The sequence below is a fragment of the Pterocles gutturalis genome, unplaced genomic scaffold (genome assembly GCF_000699245.1).
Source record: "Pterocles gutturalis isolate BGI_N339 unplaced genomic scaffold, ASM69924v1 scaffold15734, whole genome shotgun sequence".
Taxonomy (NCBI): domain Eukaryota; kingdom Metazoa; phylum Chordata; class Aves; order Pterocliformes; family Pteroclidae; genus Pterocles; species Pterocles gutturalis.
Window position 1 is genome coordinate 675 of NW_010136011.1, and position 11,883 is coordinate 12,557.

The 11,883-nt window shown below is 39.5% G+C and overlaps 1 protein-coding gene across 1 annotated transcript in view; it reads right to left on the bottom strand.

Annotated features, from left to right (window-relative positions):
• Positions 1–381: 381 nt before the first annotated feature.
• Positions 382–11,883, bottom strand: part of LOC104468121 (uncharacterized protein KIAA0556-like) — a gene marked incomplete at its 3' end in the record, with an annotated part of 35,180 nt that continues 23,678 nt past the window's right edge. Inside the window, 5 exon segments of the mRNA XM_010082145.1 lie at positions 382–454; positions 4,135–4,343; positions 4,909–5,001; positions 5,004–5,636; positions 10,120–10,990. Coding sequence (XP_010080447.1) covers positions 382–454; positions 4,135–4,343; positions 4,909–5,001; positions 5,004–5,636; positions 10,120–10,990 — 1,879 coding nt within the window.

The window sequence follows — 11,883 nt, forward strand, 5'->3', positions numbered from 1 at the left end:
TTTAAGTATGGATATAACATTCTGGCCTAGCTTTACTGTGGGGTTTCAACTATCAATCCGACCTGAGAAATTCAGCCACTCTACATAAACACACAGGATTGGGAGAGAATTACTGAGTGAGGGACGCAGCTATTACAAATCCCACTCAGGGAAGAGGCAAATGGCTAGTGTTATTTTTCTGAGATTAAAAGCCAACTGTTACAATATAATGTTCTAAATGCCACAGTAAACAAACCTTCTGCCTTAAATATTCAATTACTTTTCTCTATTCCAGAGCTGACATCTGTCACAAAGTTCTGTACAGCTCTGACAAATCAGATCCTTCTTGATAACATCTTAGGGGGGAGGGTGGTTAGGAAAGACATAAACATAAGAACTTACATTTTCCGGTAAATATTCCCGATTCCTTGAGTAGACATTCAGAGACAGGGTCCGGCAGGGTCTGCTCTTGAACCTAAAAAGTAAACCAACAGGTGCAATGAACATGCATATCATATACACATTACACACTTATTGTTTATAAAGTGTGGAGGGGTTTTGTGGGTTTTTAAAATTTGTTCCTCTGGTTTTGGTTTGTTTCCTTTTTTTTACAGCCAGCCTTGTGTATGTCAATCTCCCCTTTGCCCAGGCTGTTCTGCAAATGAGGGAAAACATGCCCCAAAATGTAGAAGATCATATTGATCCTTAGAAAGTCAGAATTATTTGGAGTTTTTTTTGTTAGTGCATATAGCAGTGTTAAACAGGAGGCTCCCTAGTGTGGGCTACCTACTCTCAAAGAGGCTGAAACCACTGAGTCTCTCTTATTTACCTGCAGACTGCCATTAGCAAATCCTAACATGCTGTATTTGCAATGTATTGCAGACATGTTGCAGAGACAAGAAGTCTGGAAGGAAGTTAAGACCTCAGAGAGCTCCACCACAATTTCTTCTCAAGAACCACGGGGCAGAACAAACAAACAATCTTGTGCAAAAGTTTGCATTTGTTCTTTGATAGTACTAATTAATAATATCCAATGCTATTCAGCATAGCAATCCAGAAAGTGAATAAACAGGGGACAAGATTTACTGATCATCCTGGGGCAACTAGGGCAGTAAAGACAAAGGGCAACTACAAAAAGTTTCAGATAGACTTCAATGAGTGAGCATGATAAAATGGCTAATTATGTTCACTGTAGGTAAATGTAAAAATGCTACACGGGGAACCAGTCCCAACTTTACAATACAGCATGGGGCTCCAAACAAAATAATAGCAGATTAAAATGAAATCTTGGCTTTATTATAAGTAGTTCTACAATGACATGAGCTCAATCCTCATTAGTAATCAAGAAGCCAAATAGGAAATTAGAAGTCCAGACTCATTCTTTATAGTTTCATTCATCATTAGAAGTATACTTCCTGTCACCCAGAATATATCAAATGGACCTACATTGTGCCTAAAAAAATTCAAAGGCTTGTCAACACTTTTCTGCCACTGTTCTATTATATCTCTGCAGTACAACCACTGACATCCTGGATTTTATATGTGTATGTTCCCAGACTGCAATATACTTACAGTAGTAGCAAATGTCCTTGGGGTAATTAAATAGGTAAAACCGAACGAGAACTGTGCTCTGAAATAAACACACACAGGGAATCTGCAGGACATGGGAAAACCCCCTCTGATTAGGGGCACCTTTCTCACAAACCAGTGACTCTGTCTTCAATATCTGATGCCTTTGTCTCAGAATAACTTTAAAAGACCAGTCTGGGAAATAAAATTTGTAACTCTACTGAATATCAAAACCCGTGGACACAATAAAGCCGCTGTTTTTATAGAATGCAGAATAACACCCTCCCTTACAGGCCACAAACCATCTGTGCCAAGCCACCTTCTTCTTTTCTCCCTCTTCCTCCTTTCTTGGCTACTCAGATTCCTTCATTCCACTGGTGCCCACTATCTTTTCTTTCAGATATGGTTTATTTTTCTATTATTTCAACTACTTCTGCTTATAAACATTGTCCTACCTGCCTTCTTAGGTCCTTACAGCTAGAACAAAATACCACCACAGTAAAGGAGTTATTGGAAAAGAAATAAAAAATAGAAAGTATTACCATGCTCCTACGCCTGACCATATTGTATAGCATCTTCTGTGTGAGGAATAACTAAAGTAGGACTAACTGTTCTGGAAAAGAGAGATTTAGAAGAGGTTGTAACACAGCAGGGCATGAACCTCGAGTGGCTTGAAAAAGGGAATAGGGAATAATAGTTTAGCTTCTTCCAACACAAAAACTAGGGGATATTAAATAAACCTAGAGACAAACAGAAATAGGTTCTTTGTGCTATGCAAGGTGAGCTGGGAAACTTGCCACAGAGCATTGTAAGTTGTAACAGCACACATGGGTTCAAAAAGATAGTTGATGAATTAACGCAACAAAAATCCATGGCAGGATACTAAACACAAAGGTTAAGCTAAAAAGTCCCTGTGAGATAAATTTCTAAGGGGTGGATGAGTGTTTCAGAGAGACTCCACTGCATGTTTGTTCTATTCTTACACTCTTGCTAGGCACCCACTATTGGGCACAGTCAGAGTTGGGTCCGGTGCACCAGGTACCGGTGTGACCTGCTAGTAAAGCTGACGTGTTAAGGATTACCGAACTCATGGGAAAGACAGATGACAATGTTATGCTGGAGAAGACAAATTATCTAGCATATCTACATCATTCTGACAGAATAAGCATCCATCCACAAAATCTTGATGGTACCAGCAAATACAGAATGACAGGGAGATCAATGGCTCAGTCACAACAGCTTTTGTTATTCCATTGCTGATGCAGCATGTTTCAGAGTTAGAAAAGGGGTATGAAGAGCATCACAGATGAACAGCAAGATTAAAGGCAGAGGCTCTGAGTAAGGACCAGACAGTCCAGGTCCAGGCTTCTGCAATGGAAGAGGTCCTGGTGAATGCTCACAATAAACAAGTGATCGAGAAAAGAAAGGTGAACTTCAATGTGTGTTCATGAAATCCCACACTTCATAAGGTGTCTGAACAGTTTAACATGCCACAAACAAAGATGCGACCAAATTAACTGTTGCCAGTGTTAACTAGCACTAGAGAAGTCAATGGATTAGAGTCACTGACTCAGCGAAATCAAATTCCAATATCATGACATTTCCCTTTCTCTTACAAGCCACCAGGAGATGAGACAAGACAGAACAGGAGGGCTTGAGAACAGCACAAGGCTCATCAGGAACCATACATGACCGGCAGCACTTTAGCTGAACCAGCCGGAATTTGGACTGGTTCAGCTTTAGATCTTCTCACAGACTTACAAGTAAGAGTGTGTCCACTAGAAAAACATGTCCTCTTTGAAGGAACAGTAGGTGCCCATGAAGATTCTAAGAAAGTAGAAGATTTGATGGAAAACAGGTCAAAGACTGCCCCACACCATCTTGCGCAGAAGATCTTGCAGGATCTTTGCACAGACACTTGACTGTTGGGCTGGAGAAGTACGAGGCAAGACTCTAGTGCTTGAAAATACAGCCTTCCTCCAAGTAGGAAAATGCTTACTGTAACAGTAGAGGGACATTTTTATGTTGCAAAATGCACACAGACCTGTGGAGATGCTAGTCAAAAAAAGGAAAGAGTCAAAAGTAAGTGGGGGGCTGGGAGGGAGAGATTAAATGACATGATGCCAGATTCTTCTCATGTAAGATATTTAATTTGTGGAGGAAGAAATAGGCAAGAGTACACTCTGTGTGGAAAATATAGAAAAATCTTTGGTTTGGAGTGACAGGGTGCACAACTACTCATTGCCCAGATAACTGTGTGGCAAAAGTCACTGACAGCGGCATAAACCTTCAGGTGTGCCTAAATGAAAAAAACCCCCTCTAACCTCTGTCCAGGTAAGTAAAGAAAAAAATACATATATATAATGCAGTATAGCCCTCCTTGTAGTCTTGTTAATTAATCAAGGAAACGAAAATATGGAAGACCTTTTTTTAAAAAAAAATTGCAGAAATTATTGAAATAAAAAAAATAGTTGTATTAATTCTTCTGCAGAGCTTTACTCCATCATAGAAATCAGTGTCTCCTACTTCCATGTTATGTTTCAGAAAGACATATTTCTAAAGAGTTCTGAACAGAGAGGCCCCTACCTGTTGATCCTCTGTTCTTAACCCCGCTTGTGTAAAAGGTCTTTCGTCTCCCTCCCTATCAGCAGTTTTTGGTCTCTTGAGCTCTTCTTTATATCTCAAGGAGCTGACATCTTCCATTTCTCCATCATAGGTCTCATCATAGCAGTATATAGCTTCAAGAATATCATCATCAGTAGTGAAGAGTATCGTATCCCCAAAGTGCTCTGGAGCTGAAGGCAACATACAGAATTAAATGGAGAAACCATTGAAAAGAATATAGAGAGTGATAAAAACTATTTTTGGTCCTTCTTTACTTTTAATTTGCAGCAGTGTTTAAAGATAATATATGCAGATTGATACTGACTACTGATATAACCAGTATGTTCATTCTCAAACTTATACAGCAAAGCAGAAAAACCTAGAGACCGCAGTCAGATTTCAAATATCTACAAAAGAAAATGGGGAAAAAAGCTTCCCCTTCACCTTCTCCAAAAGAGTGTATCTGTGAAAGCAAGTAAAAATCTGCAACTTTTAATTGTCTAGTGACTATCTGATGTTATGGAAATATGGTCTTTTTGCTAAAACAACGTTAAGAATAGAGATTAGCTCTATATGCTACTGAAATTCACAGTATCATAGAAGAATGCATTAGTGGGGTTTGTATTATGTTTTGAAATTAAAAGAACTAAACACTCTACAAAGTGCCAGCTTGATTTGAAGTGGAAAGTGATAACAAACAAGCTAAATGTATTGTTTGCATTGTACTGCTGTTTCCACAAAGAAATTATAGCATACCTCCAGACAAGGTTCCTGAAGCTTTGGCAATTTCTCCTTTAAAGATGCATTGTTCATCTAAGACCATGATAATGTCTTTCACACCTCTGAAAGACGAGATTTATTATAATTCCAAATCCTAATCATAGCTACTTGACAGGAATTCACGAAGTCAATAAAGATGAAGTGAGGTTTTCCAGGGGTAAATGGTGCTAGCCAGAGATGCATATCATCCTGCGTCCGATTTACCCCATCAATTAGGTTGGTTATTATTCTGGGATCATTGCCATAAGCTGGTAAAATATTTATATCAGGTGGTTCAGCTGTTATTTTTGAAATCTGAACAGGCTCTCCTTTAGAACTGAAAACTTCAATTCCATTAAGACCAACATAATGTCTGTCTCCCCATGTTGTTCGAATGTCTATCACCAAGTGCTGCCCAGAAGGTAAAACAGGAATCTTAAAATCATTTCCATCATGTGCCTCTAAAGAATTCTCTTCTTCTTGCCTTTTCGGTACTGTTTGCAATCCCTCTTTTCTCATTTGCTGATATTCTCCAGGCCGGTTGATTTTCTGTTGATGGAGAAACTCATCGAAAACATCCCCTTGAAAATCCATGTTAGAGATTCGGCCGCGATGGGAATAATTAAACTTTACCAAGGAGTTCCACAACTCCTGCAGAGTGTGTTCTTGTTCGCTGTGCCACTTTGCTCTGGAGGTTGCTATGCCCTTGACAGAGTAGTCTTCATCTGAAAACAACATTACACAGGCATTTAATGCACAAACAGGACTGGAAGCAAGCCACTAGAACACGGACTTTCCAGAATGATGCTGGTCATATTTGTGTTCCCTTACCGTGAAATCCTGTTACAGTAGGACTTTTATATTGCCTCTCTATTATGAGGGCTACATGTCCCAATTTCCCTTCCCCATTTAGACATAACAAAAATCACTTTTAACTACTGTAGAGCAGAGCACATGCCAAAATACAAAAATGCAACGAAGTTTGAGACTGCGAATTCTTGACTCAACACTTAGAGAAATTGGGATTTTGCCCAGTGACACTTATTGTGCAGCTGTCACAACAGTTCCAATCATCTGCCTGCATTTCTGGAGAAGCTCTTTCATACAGTTGGCAATGGCTGAACTGGTGAAGTTCCTCAAGCATTACAGAGCAAGGCTAGTGCTTGCTGTCAAAATCAGCCACGTGTTTATAAAGAAAAGTGGGGAGAAAAGAAGTAGGTTCAGCATACAAAGGATTGCATTCTACCCAGGTAATGTACAAACATTTTTGTCACTTTTCAGCAAAAGTGAGATGTAGAAGGGGGATAACGACAAAGTATCTTAACAGCAAAGCAGTGGGGTGATGTGCTAGAGGGGCACAGTGGAGCAAAGCATGCTCTGCTTGGGACTGCACCAAGGAGCTGCTTCATTTCCATCTCAAAACAATTAAGAGCAGATAATAACAAAGATTTTCAATAAAGCTGTTACTTATGTATTTTCTTCAAAGAAATGAAGACAAGCAAGTGGAGTACTAAACAATTACAGGCCCGTGGGCTAGATTTTATTTCTGTACAATGTCCTTGAGTGGATACTAAAACAAATGGTTATTAAGAATAAATGACAATTGCCGTAAAATGCAAAATAATGTTTTCCCAAAAGACTGCTCAAGACTATCTTTTAGCTTTGTTTTTGGAAACACTGGGAAAGAGGCAATGTTCCTAGTCTATCTATGGCCAATAATCATTTACACTGGGGACAAGTGAGATAAGAATAAGAATTTTAAAGCAGATGGGAAACTACCTGAAAGAGGGTTGTCTTCCAGAATGAAAGGCTGGAGACCAACCTGGCCATTCCTCCTTCCCCCGGAAGGGAAATACAGACAGGAAGCAAAAGTACATATTTTGGAGAACACCAGCCATTTGTAAGTCACTTTCTTGTTCAAACCATTTTCCACATGGATACTCATGAGGTGGGTGATCCCAACCAGCACTTCCCAGAGCCTCACAGTTGACCTGAAGAAGATCCTGTACACATATTTACCACTTTAAAATGTCAAAGCTTGAAAATTTCAGGATGAGCATGTACAGAAGAGTATTTGACACCCAATGGCTTTGCTTGTTTTGGAGGTTCTCCCCCCCCCTTTTTTTTTTTTTTATGTTAAGTACTTCAATCAGTACAGAGACTACAGCTCTAAAGCACTCCTACAGCAGCTCAATAGGGGTGATTTTCAACGGGAGGCTAACAGGTTTGTTAGCTACATTAATGACACCAGAAGAAGCAGAGCTCTGAAACAAAAGCCAAGAACAGCCCAAAAGGAGAGGTCAAAGGCTGAGGGCTTACAGGATTCAGCCTTTTTTTTTAAATATAAAATTTATTATTTTTATTGAAGACATGTGAACAACAAACTCTGCATGCAGATAAAGAGTATCCCACTTGCAGATGTTACAGATGCATTCCCAGCCTTTTGCATGCCTGAGAGGAGTGGATGATGGACGCTATCCCAGAGTCCAGAAATAACGACACCTCAAGTGTGCACATCCCCTGTAGGTTTAGGAGGGGTGTCTTGAATCATCAAGTCCCTTGTCCTGCTTCTGCTGGCAACAGACACCACATAGTTCCTCTCAAAACTTCAATAAACTACATTTTGGGGCAACACTAGTGTGAATAATCCACCTTTCTTCTCCCTCTGTTGTGCTAATCTCACTTTTACTCCCTGCAGCTATAAACAGCAATCATATCTCCATGCTGCAATCACACGCTTCATTTCCCAAATCATTCTAAAAGCTCTCTTCTGTATCTGTTCCACTTGGTAATCAGCTTTCCTGAAAACGGATGATCAGAACTGCAGTTTTCCAACTGACGCCTGAAGAGTGCCTGCGTTGAGATATTACCATTTCCCTAACTCACAGAATGCCTCTGCTGACATATCCTTGGAGTGCGCTGCTGCAATCACGCCTGCGTCACACCAGCATTTCATAGTCAATCTGCGATCAACTACTCAGCCAGATCCTTCTCTTCCTTGGTCATTTGCAATTGATGATTACTGAACTTACAACTTAATTTTTTGTTATTAGTCCCCAAATGACCTTGCGAGCAGTACTATTGAATTGCTATTACTCCAGTCCTTAGTTCATCTTTCTTTCATCAAGTTCTTCAATCTCCTTAACTCATAATCCCCCAAATTAGAGGTTATTTGCAAATTTTAGCAGCGTACTTCCATCATTTCCTTTGCACATTAAACCAGTTATCAAAGAAAAATTGTATGTTTTTATAGCAACATTAACTCGAGCCAAGTGTGCACGTACGTGCTATTTCTGATTTCCGCTGTTCTCGTTATTCTTCGTTTAATGACCAAAGGCGAGCTGTGATATTGCACACGAGCTTGCGCAGCCTCCCCTCGGCCACATACTGCTGTTGGAGACCCCAGTTCCCCCAGCCCCGTACCAATTAAAATCCAGTGCTCTCAGGAAACACTTCAATCTGTTTCCCTGGTGTTAATGCTCACTCGGCTTCACTTTGGAGATGGCTTTACCCTGCACAGTACAGCTCAGAAAGAACAAAAGCTGCTAGCTGGCATGCAATTTTCCCAGGGACAAACACATCTTGGGAGGTTTAAGCACCAGATGACGAAAGTGGCTCTGAGCAAAATGACAGGACATTATAGTTAGAATCACGATAACCCTCATCATATAGTTTACATTAAAACTCCTCAATTGTTACAATTTTTACACTTTCCATAATGCTGGCAAGTTTTTAATCTAACAGAGAGACTGTAAAATGTGTGAAACAGCAAAGGGGCTGCGGTGCGTGGGTGGGCGAAGGGGAGGTGGCAGTTATTCCAATTACTGCCGTACTTTTTCTTCTTTGAGGTATAATTTCAGATATAAGATTGCTGGTTTTCCACGGAGGGGTAGAGAAGGAAAAATTCAGGCATTCTAAGTTTGGAAAGAACCATTTTCCTCACCTTTGTCTGAAAAATTCATGCAGCACCTTCTGCGGAATTTGATTCCTGTGTTTAGGGATATCTCCTGTCCCTTATAACCATAATTTAATCTAAACACCCCAATACAGTATACAGCAAGCTACACTTGCATGTAAATTGTTCTGATGCTAAATCACTCCCAAACTTTAAATTTGTACTTTTGTAACTTCTTCTTCCAATTCTCTGGGCCTTGTTCTGCCAGACTCTCTTCATTTGAAACAAGTTTTTGAACACTGAAGAATCACCAAATGCCAAAGAAGGGGTATGAAGGGTCCAAAAAAAGAGTCTGAGTGACACATGGCTTGAAACTGAAAAGGGGAGATTAAAAATATGCCCTGAGCAATGGAAATCCAAAAGGTTGGTTAAAAGCGAGACAAAGTAGAACTTGTGGGTAAGAAATTCTATTCCTCTGTTATTTACAGTTGTTAAGCACTAAATATTACTCCATGCCCAGAAAATTTCTCAGCCATAGATTGCTGGGCACTGGGAGAGAGCAGGAACCGCAGAACTTGCCCAGTTCTCATACTCTTCCCCGGGGACACACTGTTGGCTACTGCCAGAGGCAGAACAAATACGGATCCTCCACCTCCAACGGGATCCAGGTGAACTAAAAAAGGTTTGGAGAAGGATGACAAGGATAATCAAAAGTATGGAGCAGATAACAGATAAATTTACTAGAAAACTCTTCATAAATAAACAGTGACGTCTGAGAGAGAGGTTTGAAAGAAGTGTGTAATGTCATGAGCGGAGAAGGGAAAATAAGGGCAGCTTTCCATTTGCTCTGAATAAATACATTCAGCAGACACTCTCACTGAGAAAGAGACAAACCTACTACACAAATAAACTCTGCAAATTTACTCATTACCTTGAGGTCACACTCTTTTTTATCTTTTTGCAGGTTTTCATTGATTTAGCAAACATTTGCTGCCTGCAGGACTGTCAACTTTTAGAATATGATTTACTGAAATAGTCTTCAGTCTTCTCCAACTAAATTTAAAAACATTAACTCAGAATGTAAATTTTTCAGAAAAAGAGCATTTCACAGCAGGTATAGGACAAGGAGAGAGACTGAGCATTGTCATAGTATGAATGAGAAAAAACAAATACTTCAAACAGCAAAACTAAAAGCACCCTGTCTGTACTGCCAGGAATCTCAAGTGGTCCCTTCCCCTCTAAATGATTCTGTGCTTCTGCAAAATGGAGAACATGTGAGCACTTGCACGGAGGCTGCTGTTGTGAGCTCTTACCTTTGAAAGCGAAATCATCTTCTCCAAGATTTAGAGTGTTTAATCCTGCCTTTTTTACACATCTGACACTTCTCCTTCCACTTGTAGGGTACTGCAAGCTGCAGCAATTTTTGTTAGAAAGTTGCTCCAAAATGTCCAAGCCCACATCACCATCCTTCCCGGCTGTCATTTGTGATCTCTCATCTCCATTGGCATTTCTACTAGATCTTCCCAGTTCATTTCTCTGACCTTTGACATCCTCATTGATCGGATCTGGCTGTGTTTGAAATCTCAACCCTAAACAATGTTCTGCAGCAAGCCAGGGAGGCTTCTGCTTACTGGAAGCAACTTTATTATTCTTTGTTGGTTGGGAAGATGACTGTAACCAAGAAGGAGTTGCATGTGTAGAATCAGACAATTTTCTTCCTGTTACCTTTTCCATTTGCTCACTCAAAGAAAGTTCATCATCACATCGAATGCGCTCTGTAACCGCTTGTACTGTTGCATTCTCTTTGGCATCTTTTATACAAGCTTGAGATGGTAACACTTTCAGACCATCCTCTAACTCAGACAAATTTTTCTTTGTAAAGCTGATTGAGTTCATCTTACGCTCAAGAAGATTTTCTTCTGGCAGAGATTTCCAGTTTAGTGAAGCACTGTTTGACTGTAAGCATTTAAAATGTAGGTCTGCTTTCTCCTCTGGGACTGTAGGTGTGTTTGCTTCTTTCCTTTCATCTGAAGAACATGCAGAGCTATCTCGCTTGTGATCTGTAAGGTCAATTGTCGTGCTATGGTCAGTGAGGAGATCTCCAGAGGCTCTCTCTAATTCACCATCAAATACAAGGTTCTCATCAACATAAAGCTTCACCTTCTTTGCTCCAACATTAAGGTCCTACAAAAATAAAAGTATGAACATTTCAATTAAGCTGTTCAAGCATTAGATATCACTGTTCTGGAACTCTGATATTTGAACACTTAATCAATAAACAGACAAAAACAATTAAAACCCTGTATCAGTAACATGCTTTTGACTACTTTTAACCAAAAGCTCAAACAACTGAAAAATACAGTGGAGTATTTAAGATTTTATTGAAAAGGACTAAAAACCCTGCTAGACACTACTATGAACCATTTTGGCTGACAAGACTTAAATATTTAGAAAAGCTCAAGTGAAGAAGCCTAGATTATGTATAATTATATTTGATCAGGATATAAATTCCAGGGGCACATTTTGCTTCAGAATTTTTAAGATTTGTCACTTTCACAACATGTTCCACAGTGAACAACCATCCAGATCAAAGTCACTAGAGTTAAAAAGAGTTATAGAGAGTCATAGAAATACAGGGCTGAAAAGGACACAAAAAAAAAAAAAAAAATCATCCAGTCCATCTTTTTCCACTGAAGAAAGTAAAATAATCGATACCATTGTGAAGAAATCTGTTTTTAACAGTTTTCAAATAATCTGCCTTGATACCCTGTTCCAACACTTAACCACCCTTTTAATTAGAAGGTCTTTATCTCAGACACAACTCTGCCACTCACAATTTTATCTCTATGTTCTCCTTTTCTATGGCACCCACTAAAATCTGATTTTTTTCATTCCATTGAAGTTAGAACTAATGTTCTTTCTATTCTCTTTATCTTTTCCATCCAACCTTTTCTCCCCCTTGACAAAAACCAGTATCTTCAAAGAAAATATAGAAGATGAGACAAAATCCATCTCTGTTCTGCCCTGTACGTTTCAGTAACATGTCCATCACATGGAGTCTTTAAAGACTCTCTGTT